The sequence below is a fragment of the Psittacula echo genome (assembly GCF_963264785.1).
Source record: "Psittacula echo genome assembly, chromosome: 1".
NCBI lineage: Eukaryota > Metazoa > Chordata > Aves > Psittaciformes > Psittacidae > Psittacula > Psittacula echo.
Window position 1 is genome coordinate 160,733,238 of NC_137735.1, and position 24,699 is coordinate 160,757,936.

At 42.0% G+C, this 24,699-nt stretch overlaps 1 protein-coding gene across 2 annotated transcripts; it reads left to right on the forward strand.

Moving 5' to 3' along the window:
* Positions 1 to 3,992: 3,992 nt before the first annotated feature.
* Positions 3,993 to 8,817, forward strand: LSM8 (LSM8 homolog, U6 small nuclear RNA associated). Of its 2 annotated transcripts, XM_080620908.1 has the most exons (4): positions 3,993 to 4,104; positions 5,075 to 5,115; positions 6,601 to 6,728; positions 8,563 to 8,817. In XM_080620908.1, the coding sequence occupies exons 1-4, from the start codon at positions 4,074 to 4,076 to the stop codon at positions 8,651 to 8,653; spliced, it is 291 nt and encodes a 96-aa protein (XP_080477034.1). In that variant the 5' UTR covers positions 3,993 to 4,073; the 3' UTR covers positions 8,654 to 8,817. The 2 variants fall into 2 exon arrangements, with proteins under 2 accessions (XP_080477034.1, XP_080477033.1); XM_080620907.1 differs by having other exon boundaries at positions 3,999 to 5,115.
* Positions 8,818 to 24,699: the final 15,882 nt, after the last annotated feature.

Here is a 24,699-nt window from a genome sequence, read left to right on the forward strand (position 1 = left end):
AGCCGGTTATATATTCTGTGGAAAGCATAACATACAGCAGTCATTTGCCATAGCAACCTTACTGTATGGAAAATCAATCGCAGAAATCAGCTTATTTTAATTGCAGGAGTAAATGTAATTAGCAAGTAAATTATACCAAGACAATGTAAGAGAAAGGGGAAGCCTTTTCACAAAGGTGTTTTGTCTCTTCAGTTGAGAGCTTAATGGGCATTATGCTCATATTGAATTGTTTAGCGTATGCTCATATTCATTTATTGAGGATATCCTAAAAGGCAGCTCTGCAGCCACTGAAGGGAAGAAACAGGCAAACAGGCGCTAGCTGCAGGTTTCTGATCCTAAAATCAATGTTATATTGGCAACTATGATTACCAGAAATAAAATTTGTCTGGTCTAATATAAGTGTGAACCTGTGAGATGTCTGAGTTAGTCTCACTTTGTAAGTATTGGAGAAACATGGACACCTTTAGTGGGAACACATCTCATGCTGTGGTAGAAAATTCATTATTTTTCTCTGTAAAGAAGACCAAGGTGACATGCTCAGACGTAAGACAATGAATTTCTACCTTTAAAGTTATGACTCAAGTGATCTTGAGCAGCTACAAAGAACCAATGCTCCAGGTTGTTTATTCATTTAATCTAAAATGCCATTACATTTCTGTAAAACAGTTCGTGTAATAGCAACCAAAAGCTAAGACTTCCCTCTACTGGACAAGCAATCTAATCACAGTCCTAGACTCTCGCCTAATGAACCCACGTTTTCTCTCCATGTAGCACAGCTGCAACAAAAGGGCAAATTACAGCCCCAGGCTGTAACTTACTTTGCCAAACCTTTCTACTTAGAAGGAAAGGCAGGCAACTTTTTAAATTTTTTTCCCCACAAAAGATTGAGAATGAAATTAAGAGTTTTCATCTTCCTATGTGGAGAATTATAAGAGAAGAATAACAGTAATGGTCACTTCAAATGGAAGACTGAACCTCAACTAGGACTGTGAGAAGGTGGCCATATCTGCTTGCCTTCAGAAGAAGGCAGAGAGTACCTAAGTAGATGAAGACAGGAATTCTTTTTTCAGAGCTCCACTATACTGAGAGTGCTAACTGCTGTGAAAGCACTTAGTTTGACAAAGCCCATGCACCTGACATCAGGAGCCCAAACCTAAGCCTTATTCTTTGGGATTTAGTCATAGAATCATAGAACAGTTAGGGTTGGAAAGGACCTTAAGATCATCTAGTCCTTCTTTAAAAAATAAGAAAAAAGGTCCTTCTCTGCTTTTCAGGGACACTGCTGAAATAAACTCAAATCAAAGATTGCCAGGGGATCAGATATTAAGGTAATGTCACAGTGTGAGTATTTTAAGCTTTTAACCTATGTCTGTGTATCCTAATGATCTCATATTCTTGATCTCTGAAAATGTCTGTCTTTATAGGGAGAAGCAAGAGTGTGAAATGGAAAATGTCAAACCACACACACACAAAATCTTCAGCTTCTTACACGGAATATACAGCAATTACTTCCAATCCTGGTATAAGGGTTGGTGACAGTTAAGCTTTTTATAAGAGCTTCAGAGGATGGGCATTATGTAATGCCCGATTCCAAAAGTATTTTATTTTCTCCAAGATCTCTTGTCGTGTTTTTGTTAAAGGCTGAGCCATTAGACAAATTGCCAAGAGACTACTTTGGTCTAGTCTCTTCAGAGTCACCTTCAGAGGTGCCAGCAAATGTCTATCCACTTTTTCTGGTTAATTTGCCTTAAACAACTTCTTTGTGCTTTCCCTGTATTTGTGGTGGCTATAGCATGAAAGGAAACAACTGGCACACTAGAAGGGGGTGAAACAATAGCATTCAGCTGTTCAGAAATAGTACTGCCTGCAGGAGTTACACCACCAGCAGGACACCAAGTTCCAATTTGCTCCTCGTGCCGATTTGTCCCTGGAGTTTTACTGAAATTAAAGGAAGCTGGACTAGTACTGACGGAAGATCTCGACTCTGAGTAGCATCTATATAGTTAAATAAAAACCACAAAATATTGTTCCAGTTGAAAGGCAGGCACACAGAGGTCAGGGAATTCAGAACTGAGACGTTTTAAGCAACATCAGTTTGGCCTCATTTGTGCCTGCAACTTTGCTGCATGACTTGATACTTCTTCTTCCAGGATCTCATCAGTTAAAGAGAACAAAGGCCGGTACATCATCCCTGTTGAGTTATTCACTTCTTCCACAAAACTGGGAGTAGACAGCTCTGAATTTTCAGTTTGTCTTAAACACCTGACTGTACCTTCTAGTTACTAAAAAAATGCATTTTCAGTATTTCAGTGTACGAAGATTTATGAAATTCACAGTTGAAAGCTCTGGAAATCAAAATAATTAAAAAAACCCTAAAAGTGCATTTCCTCCCAGTTTTTCCAAAGTATTATTTGTGAGGGCTTTCTCCTATGAATGTCTCTACTCAGTGCTTCAGCAAATCTAATCTTCTGACTATACACAGATCAAACCATATTTTAGACCATTTTATGAAGCCCAATCACTATCTTTACTGACTACAAAACTTTACATTGATTTTTTTCATGTCATCCAAAAACTGATAAACAGATGAATTCCATATTCTAAGACCCAAGCTAATTTTCTGTGTACTAAATGTCATGAACTTACAATAAATTTTTTATTTTTTTTTTTTTTTTTATTTTGGTTATATAGCATTTAATTTCACAATGAACTGGACTGGAAATGAGCTGCTGTTTGGCTTTATATATACTTTAAAATTTCAGAATATTTCCCACACAGTGCTACATCTGAAAAGGTTGGCATTCAGTGCAATAAACAGCCAATACTGACAAAAAAACAGGTGTAAGAAAATTTAATGTGACTGTGAAGACTCTTTGAGCAGAGATGCTGAAACAACAGCACTGACCTCGCACTTTGAGCAGATTGGTAGATTGACTATTGTGCGAAGTCATACTGTGGAAGACTTTAGGTATCACCAACAGTCTGCTATATAATTAAATACCATTAGAGGGCTACATTCATGACTGAATGTATTGCAATGCAGAGAATGAGTGTATGTACAACATACTGGAGTCATGTTTCTGAAAGGTTGTTGTACACTAACAACTACATTATCTCCCACAGGCAAAGGTGGCTAAAGTACAAGAATTAGCTTTGTAGCTTAACTTGGTTCCACTACTGAATGTCTCAATTTCTCCAGGATATTTTTTCTTGTGTCAAGTACCAGCTTGGCTCCTACACTCTTGAAAACTGTCTGCTCGGGCCACCATTGAATCCAGCAGATTTTATGCACTCCTTTAGCTCACAGTACTCTTGACACTACGGACACGCTATTACACATCATGTGGACTGACCAGGAATTACTGAAGGCAGCAATAATCAGGGATGCATCAGAGTAATGGGCCACCAGAAAGGTAAGGGAAGAATGCTGGTGACAGGTAAAGTTATAAAAACATGAAAAAGCACAAGTCCTTCAGGACTCTCTGATTTGCTATGCCCACATTTACAGGTTATAGTGAAAGGAGATTCCTGTAACCATAAAATACAAAATTCTGCATGAGAACCACCACCTACTCGGCACTGCACGTATTTCCATAAAGAGGCATAGTTTTGCTTGGACCGCATAGCTTGACTGCTTCAATTCTCTTTAAACAGCAACACGAGTCTTTGCTGGTAGACTGCTGCCTGGGCCCAAGCAGGTGGCTTGGTGCCGTGCTCACTATACCATGCGACTCAAGCACCACAAATCCACCTTCCTCAAGTCTCAGCGCAGACGACAGGTCACACTGCCCCTGTACCTCCCGCCCTCCCACCGAACAAGCATCCCTACGAATAGTGCCGTACTCCACAAAGAAAACTAAACGTCACCAACTCCACGCAACCCTCGGCGATCGCTACCACATACAGCCCACTCGCACCCCCTCCACGCATGCGCAGCCCCGCCGCAGCGCTGGTCGCGTATGCGGGATACGTCATTGGTGTGCGCTGGAGGTGGCAGCGGGCGTGTCGGCGCCGCAGCTGCCGTCTCGCGTGAGGTGGCTGCCAGCGCAAGGCGAAGCGCGGGAGCTGACGCCATGACATCTGCTCTGGAGAACTACATCAACCGTATCCTGCCCCAGCGCAGCCCCGGGGCGGTGGGAACGGGCTTTCCTTCTCCTTCGCGGGCGTGAGGGGAGACCGTGCGCGGGGGACCCAGCGGCTCGGTGCTGCTGAGCGATGGCGGCGCCGGGGGCCTGGTGGCTGCAGCACAGTGCGGGGCCGGCGAGGTGTGAGCTGTGAGGGGTACCCGGCCCTCGGCAGGCAGCTGAAGAGTCTGAGGCTTCCCTCTCTCGCGGGCGGTTGCTTTCCTTAGGCCCTTCCCGGCGGCTTGTGTCGGTTTCTTTTTTACTTTAGGCTGGCTTGGCAGGTAAAATAGGGTGCCCTGTAGAGCAAATGCTGCGAACCTGAACCATGCTTGATCTGTGATGAGGAACGAGGTTCACAATTGGTCTGGTCCCGTAAAGGGCTCTTAACATGTATTTGCTTAGCAGCTTTACGTCGATTGCTCAAAAGTTTTGAGTTCATAGGATCATCGAATGGTTCGGGTTGGAAACCTTAAAGTTCAAGTGTGCTTTGAACCGTTGTACGCCTCATAACCCATGTACAGTTTCAATTTTATTCACAAATGGTAAGGTACTAACCCAGAATTTTTCAGGATGATGGGTATCTGATCATCACACTGAGTCAGGCCTTAAGAGTGAGGGGATATAGAATGCCAGACTCATGATCCCCACTGCTAAGCTGTTGTTAAGGGCTTGGATTGAAATGTTTATAAAACTGCTCCTGTTGTTTCAATTTTGTTCATGTTTGTGGGTGGGTGGGTAATGTGAAATGGTTGGGTAATGTGAAACTTTAAAAAATGGTGTGTTGTCAAATGTTTCTATCAACCATGTTGGTTAGTGGGGGTTTTTTTTAAAGAAGTGCTGGTAGGCGTTTCTGGTTCTTACTGGATCTTAAAACTTACATATGAATGCTTCAGAAAATGTTAATGGTTCTACTTCAGATATCTCAAAACAATTCCTTAACAAATTATCAGGTACTGTTGCAGTAATTACTTCTGATGGAAGAATGATTGTGGTGAGACTTGTATCTTTAACATTTTGTTTCCTCCATAAAGACTTTCATGGCAACAAAGACACCATGCTAGGATATTATCACTTACATGATCACACCTTTACATGCTTTTGCTTTAAGGCTTTATCGCCATTATTTTATACTGTTTGACTTAAACGTTTACTGGATCATGCCTGTTGGCATTGTCCGTTGATAAATTTGTGCATGCAAGTGCTTTGACTTATCAAATGGCCTTTCCTATAAGAATGCACAAGAAAATGCCTTTTTTATTCAGTGATTTGGCTTCCATCTAAAGTGTCCTCTTTGTTCAGTAGGTTCTTCACCTTTCATGCTAAAACCATTTCTTCCATGTGATTACAGAAAAACATCAGCTGATGATTGCTGAAGAATTGTGGGATTTTGTTTAAGGCTGAAAAACTAAGGGTTGCCAAACTGTTATTTATTAGCCTGTATAATGGTTTGTTTTCTTGCGTCTGTGTTTGGGTTTTGTTGTTAGTTTGGGTTTGGGGTTTTTTTTTCTTTTGTATTTCACTCCCCTCACCTTTTATTCTTTTGTGTTTAACTTAATAATATGATCATTGAATGAGCATTATATGTTTGTGCCTGTACTTAGCTTTGTACAGAGAAAACAGTACTTCTAGCAGAAAAATGCTAGCTTCACCAAACCTGCTGTCTGGTTGGAGTCAGTCTGGTTAACTTTTGCGTTGTGATACAAGATACTTTCTACCAAAAATATTGGAATGGAGTTGGTATATATGCCTCACTGTTACATGGCTACATAATATAAATGAATACTACCATGGTTTGAATGACAGTGGTTTATATGAGCTTTCAGTTTAAATTTCCTAGTCAATTGCTGATAATAAATTGCACAAATCAATTATGCTATCATTTTTCCAAGTGCATATTGAAATGGTGCAGAAATTAATTTTGTGTGGGTTTTCTGGTTTTGGTTTGGTTTTTTTGTTGGTTTTTTTTTTTGGTGGGGGGAGGAGGTGTTAGTAATTTTGTGGAACCAAGCTAATGACTTTCAAAGAGATACCACTTAAAATTGCATTTTAAGAATTGTTTCAATATTGCTGACCACAAGAATCCATTTTTTTTTGTTCTTCAAGTTGCTGATTTGATTTCTCAGAACTTCCATACAAGGAAGACTCAAGTTTTAAATAGAAACAATAAAATTAGTTGTCTAATTGGACTAAAATAAGTTGTCATTAGTAAAGGGGAAACTTCTTTTGATGCTAAGTATTACTGTAGCTTTTGGGACAATCACTTGTTAAATACAGATACTTTTCTTAAATTGACAGTTGCTTTTAAAGGTTCATTCTCCAGCTGCTTATGTTTAAGCCTAACAATAAAACCTAAATAGAGCATCTGTTCTCTAGTACCTTTGTATTGCAGCCTTGTTTAAGATCTTGAGAGCAAAGATGATAAATTTAAAAGGTAATTGGAGTGCCTTTTTTGTGTGGGGTTTGTTCTTTTTTTCAGGGAACCCTGAAAGGTTTTGATCAGACCATTAACTTGATTTTGGATGAAAGCCATGAACGAGTGTTCAGTTCTTCACAAGGAGTTGAGCAGGTAGTGCTGGGATTATACATTGTAAGAGGTGATAACGTGTAAGTATAGCACACTCTTGTTTAAACCAGTTTAATAAAAATTTAGTGTGTGTGTATCTATACGTCTTGCTAGACCCAGTCATTGCATCTTTATTTTGGTGAGTAACACCAATAGTACTGTCAAAGTTGAAGCAACCACGGAAGGGGTGGAGTCACCATCTTTGAGGGAATTTAGAAGACACATAGATGCAGCACTCGGGGATGTGGCATAATGATAGATTTGGCAGTCCTAGGTTAATGTTATCTTAAAGGTCTTTTCCAACCTAAATGATTCTGTGTTTCTATACTAAATAGCAATATATACTATGCTGCTGTTAACATTCTATTGTAATGTTAAGATAGTGTTAGTATAGGTTGACTGAGCTATAGATTGACCAGCTCATGTACTGCCAGCTATCTAGGAAAGGTCAGTATAAAGCTCAGCATTTTCCTTTCTTGAGTCTAAGCATTATGTAGATGTTCTTTATTCCTGCCTGTGAGCAGCAGGATCTGTTGACCGAGAAATAGAAGAATGAACAAAAGATGAGAACTTGTGTGCAAAAAGTCAGCAATCTGATTTACAAAGCTGACTTTTAACAGGATTTTTTTAGAAGAGGTGTTTGTACAGAACACTTCTTATAATCTGGGAAATGCCTGAAGGTTCTGGCTTGCCAGAGTAACAACTGTTGAAGCTGATGTAGTGACAGGTCAAATGTATGAGTTGATACTTAATGTAAAATACCCTGACAAAATGCTCATTAAATGCAGAGAAAAGTAGCTCATGTGCCAAACAGATAGGAGGGATACAGGAGAACTGGAACGAAGGCCTAGTAAGTTGGGCCTGCTAGGAAAGTTACTTTTGCAGCAGCATTCTGAAACTGATGGCAAAAAATGAGGTTATTTTTTAATCACAATGAGAAAAAGAGAATGTCGTAGTGACCAACCTGTGAGCCTGGATAAGAATTTTAATCTTCTAATGGATATTTCTGCACAAAGAAATGTTAAGTCCTGGACTTCTATCTGGGTGTGTTTATCTGAGAAGATAGATTCCTGTAGGTTTTATTGTTATTGAAAATCCAACAACAAGTTATGTATGAAAGTGTTTCGTGGCACACTGTAAAACTTCACGGGGGAACTCACTGTTGCAAGATCTACCAGAGACCAAAAATGGAACTTTATTCAGAAAGCTATTGGACGGATTAATATAACATAGTTTCTGGTGGCTGTTGATTCATTTTGTGCATGCAGCCACTAGCGTATACGTCTTTGAAGCAGTAAATGGAAGGGCATGCCAGAAGGATTAGACTCTTTGTTCTTATGTTCTCTTTGGGTTAGTTCCCATCTTGAGCTAGTATGATGTCCATTACCTTAGTCTTCTTTTCTCTCTAAAGCAACTTTACTGAGTCCACTGGTGGGTTAGTGTAAGTAAGTCTTAACATGGCATAGGTGAAATATTAATATATTCTCCATTGGATAACACTTTACTAGGGGGGTGTTAATGGAAATTGTCATGTTTATCTGATGTCTTACGCACTTACAAATTGTTAAGACGTTGCTCTTGAAAATCTGTTCTCTCTAAAAAGTTTCCAGCTCTTGTTTCAGAGGGTAGCCTACTGCCTAGAAGAGACCAGCAGTACTTGGTTCTTATAGCCTAAGTCGTTAATTAATAATTATAATAATTTAAATAATAACAATAAATAAAAACCTTCAAAACCCTAAAACCTCCGTTGGATGGTATTTAGAGCCATAAATATTTGAAGTTCGAATGACAGAGCTCTGCAATTCTAAAAAAAGGCTTCACCAGGGGATTTCAACCAACTATAACCTGTTTGGTTTTGTTTTGTTTTTATTGCAGTGCTGTTATTGGTGAAATTGATGAAGAGACAGATTCAGCTCTTGACTTGGGGAATATTCGAGCAGAACCTTTAAATTCAGTTGTGCATTGAAAAGATGAACATGCACAAGGACTTTGTAAATCTTTGGTTGTACAGACCTATTTAACAAAGTGGATGATTTTTACAAATTGTGTGTAATTTGTTTGGTCATTAGTTTATTATGAGTCTGTTGTAGTTTTGCATGTAAATTAAAGTTTCTACTTTTTACTAAAGATGCTGTCATTGAATTTCCTTTGGGCTTTCATGCTGCATAATTTCAGTGTGAAACACATACTGGGAAACATAAAGAGTGTAAGTGATAATCCTGATATTGTGTATATATGCCTCATTCTTAAAATAAGATCTATTCCTAAATGTAAACCAAGGCTTTATGTGTTAATTGAGGATTATTTGGATGTAGATTATCTAACAGTCAATTTAAACATCTCTAAATGTGGTTCTGGCTGTAAGTAGACTTTTTTGTGGTTTATGGGTTTTTTGGTGTGTAGTGTAGAAAGCAAGAATGTTAAAAGCTTTCACAGTCAATTTAGTAACTTCTGCATGTAATAGGGGTTTTTGTTGTTTATCAAACACTGTTCTCTGGTTCCTAAGACTACTGGAGATGCAGGAATTCTTGGTGCCTTAATGCTTACAGACAAATTAAATTGCAGAAAGGCAACCTTCTGAGCAGGAACACAAGTAGAAATTCAAATACACACATTTATTTGAAGCCCAATAAATTGCAGACCCACTCATTCTCTATGTTCTCCTCTCAGCAGCTGTCATGCTGCTCAAAACTTGGGCAAGATCTTGGGCAAGAAGGAGAATTGCATGTTTGGTAATCGGTAGCCATTATCTTGCTAGAGTGTAGTTTAGAAGACACAAGTGTAGTTAGAGAAATTACTGCTTTTGCATGAAATCTCTGGCAAAATCTTTGACCGCACCACCCATGTCTTGGAAGGCGAACGCAGGAACTGTGAGAATGAAGACCCTAGGCCCACTGTAGGAGAGGATCTGGTTAGAGACCATCTTAAAAACCTAAACGTACACAAGTCCATGGGACCTGACGAAATCCATCCACGGGTCCTGAAGGAGCTGGCGAATGAAGTTGCTGAGCCACTGGCCATCATATTTGAAAAATCATGGCAGTGAGGTGAAGTTCCCAATGACTGGAAAAAGGGAAATATAACCCCCATTTTCAAGAAGGGGAAAATGGATGACCTGGGGAATTACAGACCAGTCAGTCTCACCTCTGTGCCTGGCAAAATCTTGGAGCAGATTCCTGGAAGACATGCTAAGGCACATGAAAAACAAGGTGGTTGGTCACAGCCAGCATGGCTTCACTAAGGGGAAATCCTGGCCGATCAATCTGGTGGCCTTCTATGATGGGGCTACAGAACTGATGGACAGGGGCAGAGCAGTTGACATCATCTACCTGGACTTGTGCAAAGCGTTCGACACTGTCCCATGTGACATCCTTGTCTCTAAAGTGGAGAGACATCAATTTGATGGGTGGACCACTCAGTGGATAAAGAACTGGCTGGATGGCCACACGCAAAGAGTGGTCAATGGCTCGATGCCCAGTTGGAGACCAGTAACGAGTGGTGTCCCTCAGGGATGGGTGTTGGGACCGGTCTTGTTCAACATCTTTGTGGGTGACATGGACAGTGGGATTGAGCGCGCCCTCAGCAAGTTTGCCGATGACACCAAGCTGCGTGGTTCGGTTGGTACGGTGGAGGGAAGGGATGCCATCCAGAGGGACCTCGACGTGCTTGTGACGTGGGCTGATGCCAACCTTATGAAGTTTAACCATGCCAAGCGCAAGGTCCTACACCTGGGTGGGAGCAATCCCAGGCACAGCTACAGGTTGGGCAGAGAAGAGATTCAGAGCAGCCCTGCAGAGAAGGACTTGGGGGTGTTGGTCGATGAAAAAATGAACATGAGGCGGCTTCAGTGTGCGCTCGCAGCCCAGAAAGCCAACCGTATCCTGGGCTGCATCAAGAGGAGCGTGACCAGCAGGTCGAAGGAGGTGATCCTGCCCCTCTACTCTGCTCTCATGAGACCTCACTTGGAGCATTGTGTGCAGTTCTGGTGTCCTCAACATAAAAAGGACATGGAACTGTTGGAACAAGTCCAGAGGAGGGCCACGAGGATGATCAGGAGACTGGAGCACCTCCACTATGGAGACAGGCTGAGAAAGTTGGGGCTGTTCAGCCTGGAGAAGAGAAGGCTGTGTGGAGACCTCATAGCAGCCTTCCAGTATCTGAAGGGGGCCTACAAGGATGCTGGGGCGGGACTCTTCATCAGGGACTGTAGTGACAGGACAAGGGGTAATGGGTTCAAACTGAAACAGGGGAAGTTTAGATTGGATATAAGGAAGAAATTCTTTACTGAGAGGGTGGTGAGGCACTGGAATGGGTTGCCCAGGGAGGTTGTGAGTGCTCCAACCTTGGCGGTGTTCAAGGCCAGGTTGGATGAGGCCTTGGGTGACATGGTTTAGTGTGGGGTGTCCCTGCCCATGGCAGGGGGGTTGGAACTAGATGATCTTAAGTTCCTTTCCAACCCTAACTATTCTATGATTCTATGATTCTATGAAATCTGCCTTAACAGTGAATATAAGGATCACATGTAACCATAATTGACCTCTTCTTATACATCAGCAGCAGCCAAGTTCAGTGGGACAAGCTCTGTGCAGTCTAGTGCGTTTTAGGCCACATGGTACTCACTACCCAGCAGAAATACTGGTGAGGCAGTGGAGTGCCTTGGTGCTGTTGCAGAAAGTTGTTTTCCTTCTAGTGTGCCAACCTGTCCAATATTACACTCCTCCCCCTCTCCCCCCCCACCTGCCACATGTATGAAAGTGCTGTTAAAAAAAAAAAAGCTATTTTAGTGTGTGTATTAAGTGGGATTTGGTACTTCTCATTGCAAGTTCACTGGAAACCAAATACATTAAACTGAAGATACTTGTCCTCAATGAAATCTGGCGCTCAATTCTTGAATACATAGGTTGAATACTTGCAGAAGCACTGGAATGCCTGAGGAAATATGTTGCTTTGTAGCTGAGAAATTATGTTTGAAGCTGAGATATGGCACATTAATGCATATGGAGACCATCTGCCTTGAACACATCTTCTGCAACTCAACTCCTTGGTCCTGTGTTTCATTGAGGGCTTAAATACAATGAGCTTCTGATCTTAATTGAAACTTTTCTCTAGTCTTGAAGTGATGATTTCAGATGCAAAGCTGTGAAACCAAGGTTGGTTTGTGGCTGGATGCCCGAACAAAGAGAGTTGCAGTCAGTGGCTCAATGTCCAGCTGGGGACCAGTTAACAAGTGGTGTCCCTCACGGGTCGCTGTTGGGACTGATCCTGTTCAACATCTTTGTGGGTGACATGGACAGTGGGATTGAGTGCGCCCTCAGCAAGTTTGCCGATGACACCAAGCTGTGTGGTTCGGTTGATACGCCGGAGGGAAGGGATGCCATCCAGAGGGACCTCGACACGCTTGTGAGGTGGGCTGATGCCAACCTGATGAAGTTTAACCATGCCAAGTGCAAGGTCCTACACCTGGGTGGGAGCAATCCCAGGCACAGCTACAGGTTGGGCAGAGAAGAGATTCAGAGCAGCCCTGCAGAGAAGGACTTGGGGGTGTTGGTCGATGGAAAAATGAACATGAGCCGGCTTCAGTGTGCGCTCGCAGCCCAGAAAGCAACCGTATCCTGGGCTGCATCAAGAGGAGCGTGACCAGCAGGTCGAAGGAGGTGATCCTGCCCCTCTACTCTGCTCTCGTGAGACCTCACTCGGAGCATTGTGTGCAGTTCTGGTGTCCTCAACATAAAAAGGACATGGAACTGTTGGAACAAGTCCAGAGGAGGGCCACGAGGATGATCAGGGACTGGAGCACCTCCCGTATGAAGACAGGCTGAGAAAGTTGGGGCTGTTCAGCCTGGAGAAGAGAAGCTGCGTGGAGACCTCATAGCAGCCTTCCAGTATCTGAAGGGGGGCTACAAGTATATCAGAGAGGGACTCTTCATCAGGGACTGTAGCAATAGGACAAGGGGTAATGGATTTAAAAGTAAACAGGGGAAGTTCAGGTTAGGTAAAAGGAAGTTCTTTACTGAGAGGGTGGTGAGGCACTGCAACAGATTGCCCAAAGAACTGGTAAATGCCCCAACCCTGGCAGTGTTCAGGGCCAGGTTGGACAGAGCCTTGGGCGACACGGTCTAGTGTGAGGCGTCCCTGCCCATGGCAGTGGGGTTGGAACTAAATGATCTTAAGGTCCTTTCCAACCCTATTCTATCATTCTGTGAAGCTCATTAGTAAGAGGGCTGGCTGAGGACAGGAACCACTGAAGCAGGAAAAACAAGACCTGGGAAATAATTTCATGCAGAAGTTTAAAATGTGCTCCTTTCATGTGAGTGACTTCGGCTCTTGCAGCACTCTTCTGTACCAATGAAATAGTGTGTGCAAGGGGTGGTTATATCTTAAAGAAGTTAAGATGTGTTTCCACTTGCAGGCTGACTTAAACTTAGGGCATTCTCAAAGGGACTGAGAAAGGTAAGTTCAGACTCCTTTTCAGAAAAGGATCCTAACAAAAACTGGGTGCTGAAGGCCCAAATGTGTTAACATGCTTGTGTTGTCAAACTAATTCTTCTGGAATGGGATGGGCAAAGGATTGGCATGGTGGGCAGTTACACAGCCCTGTCAACACAGAGCCTGCTCAGAAGAGCCTGTATAAAACCTTAAAACTGGCAGCTGTGGAGTTTGCTTACCATCATGCTTAGACAGCAGCAATGTAAAGCTTTTCAGAGTTGTGGGGCTTGGCTTACACTCAAATGTTGTTTTAATTTCTGCATCAAAGTTTACTTCAATTTGATACCATTGGCTTTGTTTTGGATTTGACCAAAGCCTCTTCTGGATGTACTGGTGAGGAGTCAAAGCCAGGAGACTCACTCAGGAGGGGTTTCCTGAAGTTGAATCTAGGGCCTGATATGCTTATAGGATCTCTATAGTGTGTGTTGAGCAGGGGTATGTCAGTCGGTGTGTGCCAGCTGACTGGGGTGGAGGTCCTGTTTGCCATTTCCCACTGCTTGTAGAGATGTAGCACAGCAAATGCCTCCTAGGAGATGAGGAGTAATGTCTGCAAAAAACCTTTGCTTTATTCTTGCTGAAGGGAAAAGTACTCTCAGGAAAAAAACCTCTTTTTTCAGACTTAAAGGAGCTCTCAGTGAGCACTGACCTCTGTGGCTCTCAGATGGCTCCTCAGGGGTATGTGAAGAGCTCTGCTGAGCTAGGAAAAAGGGCTCATACTCCACGGTGTTCTTGGAAAATGCCTTTTCCTGCGAGAAGCTTATGTTAAAGATCCAATAAGTAACAGGTAATGTTCAGGAAAATGCAATGAGTCCTTACAGAGTAATAAACCAGTTTTAGAAAAATGAGCAGGGCAGAGAAAGGTGATGCTAAGGGCAAAAGGAAGTAATGCTGAATTGGAGGCAATTGTCATATTCCATTAAGTTTCCTGCATTGCCCGAGGTTGGTCACTTCCTCCTTTTGTTTGTTTAATAGAGATCTTGACTACTATGGAAAAGGATGCTTCCAGTGTAATGACTGAGCTGGCTTATAAAGAGATCAATTACATTCATTTGGTGTGCCTGAAGCAACAGCAGAAGCTGTCTTCTGTGGTCCAAGGGCAACTTCCTTCATTGCAATCCACGTTAAGTGCCTCCATGTCCACTTCATTTATTTGCAGTCAGAGTTCTTCATGGCCTACTGGCAGGCTATTGGACTGAAAGAACATGGATTCTGTTATGAGGACTGAATTCCAACAGTGAAGAATTTCTGTATGACTCAACCTTTTCTACCATCTGTAGCCCGTTACCCTTAGTCGCTGGAGTTAGTGCTTATTCTTCAATCCATTTTATTGGTAAAGCAGCCAAGAGACATAAAACACACTGTGCTAAAACTGAAGATAAAGTACAGGTGGTTTGTATGATAGATTTATCTCATGCCATAGCAAAAGTACCAGATGTGTATGCTTTACACCCGTGGTAAGATAATTCCCCCTCTTGGCCTCTGCTGCGTGGAGCTGCAGTCTGCTAAGAATTTTATTCTGCAGATTGATACATAAATGACCCTAAATACCAGGGTTGTGTTCCCTGTGGATTGGTAAGAAAGGATTTAATTTATTCCACAGTTAATATCATAAATACCAAGCCAAGAGCTGTTATTCCATTAGGAATTAAATGATAACAACCACAAAGGTACTTCTCAAGAAGGCAGAAGCCTCAGATGAAGATAGTTGCAAACAGCAAATGTGAGTCTTGCCAGTGAAACATGAAGGTGGTTTGTTTTATGGTACATTTGGCACCTGTGTATGCAGCTCTAGCAGTTTTTAGTAATTTTGTTCTTATTTCTACTTTCCAGTTGAGGAAACTGCAGCTTTTTGATAAGAATTATGAAAATAAGTCCGTGGATTTTTAAGTGGAAGAGTGTTCTTCAGGAGCAGTAGAGATCCAGAAAATGTGTCGTGTCAGTCAGTCTTAGCTGCCCCGTTGCTTAAATAATAAGGCATACTTCATGTATCAAGTATTCACAGACAAAACACCCCATGAAACCCAGATGTGCTAGAAGGTGGTACCTGCGCAGACCAAGCCTTCAGGTGAGGGAGGGACAACTTGTACCAGGTGAAAAACATATGACAGGAGATAGTAAAGAGCCAGGCATTTGTCCTAGAACACCTGTTCCTGATAGCCTCTGCCAGTGTGCTGTATTCTGTCTTAGGGTCTTTTTCAGGGGCCTTTTTTCAACCAGGAATTTTTTACAGTAATATCAGAAATGCTCACTTTCTTTCAGTGGCAGCATTTTCACTGAAGAAATCAAAAGCTCCACTGAAGAAAGTAGAAATCAAAGTTGAAAACACAATAGCATTCAGACTTCTGCCAAGAACAACTTGCTAGTGCTAAAAGCCTGACCTTATCTAGATGGTAATATCTTCCTTCCTGGAGCCTTGCAGCACAGTTCTGGAACTCTGGAGCTTGTGTTGAACAATGTGCTGCTGCCGATCAGCCTTGTATCAGTAACAGTGCCACTGAATGCCAAGAAATTTCACTCAAAGCCGAACTTTTTGTGTGTTACTTGCACTTTTAGCTAAAAGGCGTTTGTTACTTTAGGGAGCACAAGAGCATGAGCATGTACTGGTTTTGTCCACTAGACCATCTTTAACCGTGGTTCTGACATTGTCTTTTTGGTTTATGCTTTAGATTTATCTTAATTTAGTGTTGATTTTTTTCAGCAGTGATGATTACAGTGCTCTGCATAAAACCTGGAATGGAAATTATACAGGTGGGGAAATCAAAGCTGGATTTGAGGTAGTGAAATCCATAAACATGAGAAGTAAGCAGGATGGAAACCTGTTCAACATGGAAGAAGTTAGCTTTTACAGTAGTGCTCATAACAAAATTCTCTTTTACACAGATAAAATTATGGTGCATATGATTCATATTATGAGAAATACTGAGAAATTGTGAGAAAGTGTTCTCTACATGGAAATACTTTAAAGCATTAGAATTCCATATGGGCACTTCCTACCCTAAAATTGGGAGTACGGGGGGGTTATTATCATTATGTTTCTTGCTTTGGATTTTTGTGTTTAAATCTTTGGTAATTCTCACAAGTACAATTTCAGACTTCACCTCTGCTTATGATGCAGATGAATGCTGTGGTGTTTCTGCAAACTGGCCAGAACTGCTGGTGGTACATGGCAAGGTTCTGCAGTATTTGCAGATGGAACATGTGATGGAACATGCAGGCTATATAATGTTCTCCAGATACAGGAAACGAATTCTCAAAATTGCGTTAAAAGCAACATGCATGCAAAAGACCAGGAGAAAAAAAAAAAAAAAAAAAAAAAGCAGCAATAAACTCCATAGTTATTTATAAGATTTTCAAATTCAGTTTTTAGCATTTCCAATGAATAAGCACAGTTTTTCGCAACTGCCACCTAAATACTACTTCATCTGTATAATTTCATGTATACAGACTGGACTTAGAATCACAGAATGGTTTGGGTTGGAAGGGACCTTAAAGATCATCTAGTTTCAAACCCCCAGCCCCATGGACAGGGACACCTTCCACTAGAGCAGCTTGCTCCAAGCCCCTGTGTCCAACCTGGCCTTGAACACTGCCAGGGATGGGGCAGCCACAGCTTCTCTGGGCACCCTGTGCCAGCGCCTCAGCACCCTCACAGGGAAGAACTTCTTTCTAATGTTTAATCTAAATTTACTGTCAGTTTAAAGCTTGCCTTGTCACTACATGCCCTTGTAAAAAGCCCTTCTGAGGTTTCATGTAGCCATCCTTTAGGTATTGGAAGCTGCTCTAATGTCTCCCCAAAGTCTTCTCCAGGCTGAACAAACCCAACTCTCTCAGCCTGTTTTCTTAACAGAGGTGCTCCTCTCTTGGGAACTCTCTCCAGGAATTCTGTTTTGCAGCGAGCTGCAGCACTGAACAGAAGCCAAGGCAGGAAGTGATTATGGCTAAGGAGCTGCTGCTGATAGAAAATGTGTGATGCTGCAGAGGAAATATCACACAATAGAACCTCAGTTAGCTTAGGAATAGATTCCAAAAACAGGGAAGATGAAGATGTAAACACTCAATACGGCTGAGGTCTCCTAACAATGAGATCACTAGCAGTAGGAGTGTGCAGATTACTTCTATGATTAAATTGCAAGTGCAAAATGCATGGAAGTGTGTACTTATCAACACTGAATGGAAACAGCCTTCTTGCTTTTTGCTGTGTTTCTTCTACTGCCTATCCCAACTCATCCTGGATACAAGAGTCAGGTGTAAGTGCAGCTTAAATCTGACAAGTACAAATGCTCACGGTCTTTGAAAGGCAGGCTTAAGGTTCTTTTGTGTAACTATAACGTGGTAGGATTGCTGTTTGGAATGGTACTTCAGATTTTCAAGAGTGCTTCCCTGAAAAGCTGTCAGCTCACATTAAATTAAAATTGTCAGAATCCGAGTGGAAAGAGTCTATGATGAGAAACGGCACAGAATTCAAGTATCTGTTGAGTGAGCTACTGTTATAATTAAATGATGATTGATATGATGGATAAAACAGCTCCCTGTTTTATCTAGAGAGTAGTTTAACATCCTGCATAGTTTGTAACATCTGTCAAGTAATTTTTAGTTTTATGCTCTGACTTCTGATGCCACCATTTTTCAATAGTCCAGCCAGTGCAGAAACCAGTCAGAAAAAACAACTTCAGTCTGGGAGTCATATGATTTTATTTATGGATAAGACATGTATCATGCTTTACAACCACACTGTGCCTGTTAGGAGTTTTGGGTTCAGTTCTAATTATGCCTCTTCTGAGTTTCAACAGCAAAGTGCAGATAGCAGCAGAACTGCCCTTAGCTGAAAAGGAGTTGCCAGGCTACCCTACTGCTAATGCCACATTTCAACACACACACGTATCCAGCACAATGCCCTTCAGCATCTTGCGCCCTGAGCATTATTTATGTGAGCAGTGAAGTTTCCATTCACTCTGCCAGGGGCCACCTGAGCCTTTGTAATTTAATGAAAGGAGAAACTTCTAAGATGACAAACATTCTACTACAGCACCAAGAAAGGTTTAATCAGTGTAGATAACTATACTTCTTATGTCTAGATTACGTTTCAAAAGCCAGTGATCCATCTTTTTTCCATGGACTTCTGGTACATCTCTTCCTTTCTTTGTTCCTGTCTGCACACCCAAAACATCTACACATCTTGTCTTCCATGTCCAAAATGAAAGCTTGTTTTTCCTTACAGTGACTTGGGCCCCTCACGTGACAGATAGCAAAATGCAGTTGCAGGATTTTGTTTCAGGAATAAAGTTGGAAAGTAATTCAGCCAGTCATTTATAGAGAGGAAATTAAATTCAGCCGATGTTCAAAGTAACTTATTCTTTGCCCCAAAATACGCAGCCCTGCAACTCTTGAATCAGAGGACAGCATAAACCAATTTGAAACTAACACCAGTCAAAGACACATTGCTGCTTAGGTTGTTATGATGAATTGCTTGGAAAAGGGAACTGGAATGGGCCTATATGATTCAGGATTCCTCAGTGGGTACTTTCTGCTGTGGCCGCCCCGCTGCTGTGAAAAGAGTTTTAGTTTTGAAATGGGTTATTTTTGCCTTGGTGCTCTAGAAGTATATAAGCATGATCCTGTTTCATGAAAAGCCATTAAAGAGGAGCATTTGCGTTGTATAGTAACTGTCTATTCATTCTTGCAACAGGGAATGTAGCTGTGTACACGGGATTTTGGTAATAAAACTGGAGATAAAAATTACTTTTCTCTAAGGCCATGGCAACTGGCAGTTCATCAGCAAGAAGGTGACTAGCAGTAGTGTTCCTGTAGATGCCATGAGTGTTTATAAATGTCAAAGAGGCTTTTTGTTTGTTTACAAAGATGCCTAGAGCTCCACTCTATATAGAGGCACTGCCATAGACATCCGGGAACGGTCCTACGAGGTGGGAGCAGAATTCATACTCCATTTCTAGAGTTAAAACAGAAAAGGCAAGAGAAGATAAAAAGTGAAAATTGTCTTTGTCCTTTGCAATACACAGCTGTGCTCACAAGGTCTAACTATGCTGTGGTCCAAATTATCCTGAATAAAACATGAACTGTGCTGCTTGCCTGTGTAACAGTCACTGTCCTTGTCGTGTTTACAGTAGTGATTAAATTGATAGTAATAATTTATGATTAATAATTCATCATAGTTACAAGATAGTAGAATGGTCAACTATTACAGAACTCTCAGCTGAAGTAGTGCTTAAGCTTAGGAAAAGGTGGTGCTATCAATGGAAAGCAATTTGTATGTTCAAGGCTGACAGTGTGAAGAAATACAGTTATCAGCTTGGATCTGCCAGTGCAAACAGTGAACACCATCTGCTACTGGTAATACGTAACCACTGGGTAAGAGGAGGCAGGAGTCAAACTGATGGTACAGTAAAGCTGAGTAACTGGCTGTCAACTCTGTGTCCTAGGAGTCTTCTAGGTATCCTGGTACAGCTCCTGTCATTTAGTCTATTGTAATGATTGACTCTAGGTACGCAACTGCACGTTCAAAGGAACTGGCATCTATGCCAAGGAGACAAATCTGCAGACCTGAGTTTCAGCTTTGTGTGCACAACAGTTTCTGTATGCACAGACTCTTGCAGCAGAGGTTGCCTCATGAAGGGGTGGCCAGCCTTCTGCAATGAAGTACCCCAAGGGTCCCCACGTGTGGCTTGTTTTCCCATAGACATCTTACACTGCCGATAGGAAGCCAAGGTATTGCCACTGAAAACTGATGAGCAGTTCAGCATGCCCATTAAAATCACATCTCTCCACATAGTTGATTTCTCCTGTGACAAACCTGAAGACACCAAACTGTTGAGATTGTACCTGCTGCAAGACACAGATACCATTCTGTCCCTGTATAAACTGAAGAGCATAGCATGAAAACCAGCTTGCAATACAAAAAATAAATTAAACAGTATTAAATGTTACTGAAACAAGATCCCTGGTTTTAATAGAATTGGAGGGCACCGAAGGCTACACATGGACAGAGTTTGGGGAATTCAGGGCTTTAAAAAAAAAAGAATGCGCTTATCCTGTGGCCTTTTGATTTTTTGTAGCTGTGATGCTCCAGAGAAGCTGGAGTGGTATTAACTACAGCATTAGGATTCACTCCTGTTAGGAAACCTCACTCTGCAACTCCAGCACATGAGCCATAACTGTTCAGCATTGCGGCTTTCTGTGGTGATGGCAGACTCAGAAAGGAAAGGGTTTTTCCCTTGTGTATCTGGAATGGCCTCAGACTCCCGTTTTCTCCAACAATTTAACTTGAGCTTTCAAGACTGAATCGCAACCACTAACCTCTTTCTTCTTACTAATACCATGTAAGACATCAGGCATGTGAAAGAAATTGCTTTGGAAGGATGGAAACACAGGAACTATACTATGAATAAAATTGTGGAATATGCTGAAAAGCAGACAATGGCTGGAGTCAAAAGGGTTGGAGAGAAGCAAATGGTGACCAAGTATTTCATTACAAAGGAGAATGCTGAAAGGAAAAGACACTGCTAGTGCACAGGTAGACTGGCATACCATAGACAAGAAGCTGGATGTTTTTTCCCTAAGTATGGAAAATGGATCTGAACCTCATCTGGAAGAAGACTGCCTGACACTGTTCTCTGGGGCTGAAGGTGCAGTGGATAGGGTAGAAATTGAAGGGAAAGAGCTCCCCTAAATCTGTCTGAATATATGTGGTTTGATAGTGGGAAACATCTCTTTACACGCTGCATTTGCTTGTTCAAGGTCTCACGCAGTTCAGCCTTGCTTAAGAAGGCATTCTTTGTCTGATACAGACAAAGTTCTGGAATGCAAAGAACAGTGCCAACACGGTACAGGAGCAAGCCGAAATTCCCTTGATCACATGCAATTTGCTTGTATTGCTTGCATCGCGTGAACAAATTCCATAAAACAATCCCTCAACATGCACCCACTATGTTCAAGTAGTATGTGATCAAGCACTGAGACACTAGGTAAGCAGTCCAGACAGCTAGTCAGAGATTATGAAAGACAGACTCCTACACAGGAGATAGATTCCCGGTTTTATAGAACAGGATTCAGCTCCGTTTCAGAATACTTACCTCTTATATTGCCATGTGATGTGGTAGCAGCACCACTTTCAGGGTAGCTGGAGCTGTTTCCAGCAAGTACCCACTTCTGAGAACAGGTTTTTCTCTCTAGTGAACAAGCAAACAAACACATCCATCTTTAAAGTTAATGGAGCCACTAGAGTTCCTTTTATTGTTATGTGAGATGTTAACACTGGCTTTCAGTTCGGTTTGTCCAGCAAGCAATAACCTTCACTTCTGAGAGCCAGCAAGCAGTAAGGAAGCATTCACCACTGGCTTTTCTAGGCAAACAGAACTTATCGCTTGTTTGGTTTAAGTAACAGGAAATTTATCTCTATATCCAGATATGGGTGGCAAGAGGTGTCCGTAAGATAAAGGGAAGATGAAAACAGGTCAAAGTTGGTCAGTATGCTTACAAAACACCAGATTTATATTCCCTCTGCAAAGCAGTGAAGCAGTGAGAGCTGCAGAGGTCAGCAGATGCCTGGGTATTTCAGAAGTCTCAAGCCTCACTGGGTGGACATACTAGTGCTATGGTAGCACTACTCAAACAGCCTTTAACTGATCTTTCAAACCACTACTCTGCCAAAGAACAACAATGAAAAAACTTATGTTTTGTGGCTACAATTCAATGCATCATTTGGAAGAGAGCAAAACCTAGACACCTTCTTACACCGTTTGCTCTTGAGGAAAAAGCAATTGGCATACTATTTTCTGAAACAGAATCTAGCAATCCTCTTGCAGCTATTGATGTGAAAGGATTTCTAACATATCTTAGCAAAGAAATTTAGAAACACACTTGCTTTCTCTTTGGAAGAAGATCAGGAAGTTCAAAAAGAGAAGGCCCTGCTAAAGTCAAGGAAGCAATATGCACTGCTCTCTCTCTGTCCACTGAATTACTGACATCATCATAGAAGGCTATCAGACTGGCATGGCTACCAGAAGCTAACCGGCTACCTTCTGCCCAGACCACAAGGAGGATTGCTCTGAAATACAGGAAGAGTCTGGAATTTATTATTAGCAATCCCTCAACTTTAGTCCACCATCTTAACATAACTGTGCTTCAAGCCTCCCTGGGGGAAAAAGACAAATGTGTGCTAGCCATTTGCCTGGCCTCCAGAACAAGCTGAAGATACAGCTGTGAACAGAGCTGAAGTGAGCAGAGGAGAGCTTTGGAGAGTTCTATGGGTAGGGAAAGGTGTGAAAAGTCAAGTCAAGAAGGGGAACAATAAACAAGGACATGTACTAGACTACAAAGTTTAATTATCAACTTGAAACAGAATATCTGGAATTAAATACAGGGTATCAGCTTCACAAAAATGTTTCTTAAAAGAAACATTGTCACAGTAGCATTCATTGCTTTCCTCACTGTCTGTTAACTCTGAATTACTGGGTAAAACCCCAAATTTTTTCCAGTCATAATTCATCTAAGTACAACCACTCTTACTTTTCCAGAACTGGGACCTTGTACTATAATCATCAGATCAGTAGTGACTTTTGCAGACAGGAAATGACAACTGTAAATCTTCAGCAGCAACAGAAATCTCCCTGAAAAAAAGTAAACCTGCCTGTTCTATTGACACAAACATCATAAAATCATAGAATGGTTTGGGTTGGAAGGGACCTTAAAGACCATCTAGTTCCATGCCATGGGCAGGGACACCTTCTACTAGATCAGGTTGCTTAAAGCCCCATCCAGCCTGGCCTTGAAGACTTCCAAGATGGGGCAGCCTCAACTTCTTCGGGCAAACTGTTCCAGTGACTCACCACCCTCATAGTACAAATTTTTTTCCTAGTGTCTGTTCTAAATCTACCCTCTTTCAACTTAAAGCCATTCCTTCTTGTCCTATCATTAATTGCCCTTGTAAAAAGTCCCTCTCCAGATTTTTTTGTAGGCCCCCTTTAGGTGTTGGAAAACTGCTGTGATGTCTCTCCCCTGAGCCTTCTCTTCTCCAGCCTGAATAAGCCCAACTCTCTCAGCCTGTCTTCAAACAGGAGGTGCTCAAGCCCTCCGAGCATCTTTGTACTCCTCCTCTGATCTAGTGAGACCAACAGCTCCATGTCTTTCTTATGTTGAGGACACCAGAACTGCACACAGAACTCCAGCTGGGGTCTCATGACAGCACAGCAGAGTGTCAGGATCACCTGTTTTGACCTGCTGGTCATGCTCCTGATGCAGCCCAGGACACAGCTGGTTTCCGGGCTGCAAGCACACACTGCTGGCCCATGTTCAGTTTCTTACTGACCAACACCCCCAAGTCCTTCTCTGCAGGGCTGCTCTGAATCACTTCCCCAACCAACCTGTAGCTGTGACTGGGATTGCCCTGACCCAGGTACAGGACCTTGCAGTTTGCACTGTTGAACTTCATGAGGTTTGCACTAGCTTACCTCTAGAGCCTGTCAAGTTCCCTCCGGATGCCATCCCTTCCCCTCCAGCAGTCTCACAACACTGGCTAATATTTGGGCTATAGCCACCATATCAGCTGCTAGCAGTGACAAAAAGATTAGCCATTGCAACACACAAGTTCTGGAAAGTACTAAGGAGACTGAAAGTTGATATCTTTTTTACTCCATATGAACTGCTTCAGGTGCACCACAGGTGTTGATGTAGGACCTGTGAATGTTTAAAGCTGCAGCAATTTTTCATACAAAAATCAACATCAATAACACAAGAAGGAATGGGCACAGAACGAAACATGAAGGTTCTGTCTGAAAATCAGGGAACGCTTCTTTACTGTGATGGAGGGTGAGCACTGGCATAGGTTGCCCATGGAGGCTGTGGAGTTTCCTACCTTGGAGATATTCTAAAGCCAAAATAGTCCTGGTCAACCAGTACTAGGTGGTTTGGCAGGTGGGCTGGACCAGGGGACCTCCAGAGGTCCCTTCCAACTTCAGCTATTCTGTGGTTCTGCGATACAAAACAAACAGACCAAACGGACCACATCACAGCTTCCTTGGCACTACTATACACTCCCAGTAATTTTAAACCTAAGGTGCATCAAGTGACAGTAATGTAAAGTGCCCTATTCTCCAGCTTTAACATTGGTAAAACTTTATCAGCAGAAATATTCCCTGCATTAGGATTGAAGCCATGCACTCAAAGCACATTGAATAATATCCTAAGCATTAAAATAACACTGGAAACATTAAAACCACATAGAATGAAAGGATTAAACAGAACAAAGGGAGCTCTTTTGTTAAAACACAGAACACGAGTGGAGTGAAATAATACATCCATGTAAATAAGAAACATTTTGGCAGTTCTGTCAAGCTCAAGAATCAAGGTTAGTCAATCAGTTAGAAAAAAATAGATATGATTCTTACTATAGGTGCAAAACAAAACAACTATGCAGCAATAAACCAACAGGTAAGTGCAGCGTGCTTGACATCCATTTAGCAGACGAACAGTCACACTGCAATAAACATGTTTTCACATCTGTACCATGGGATG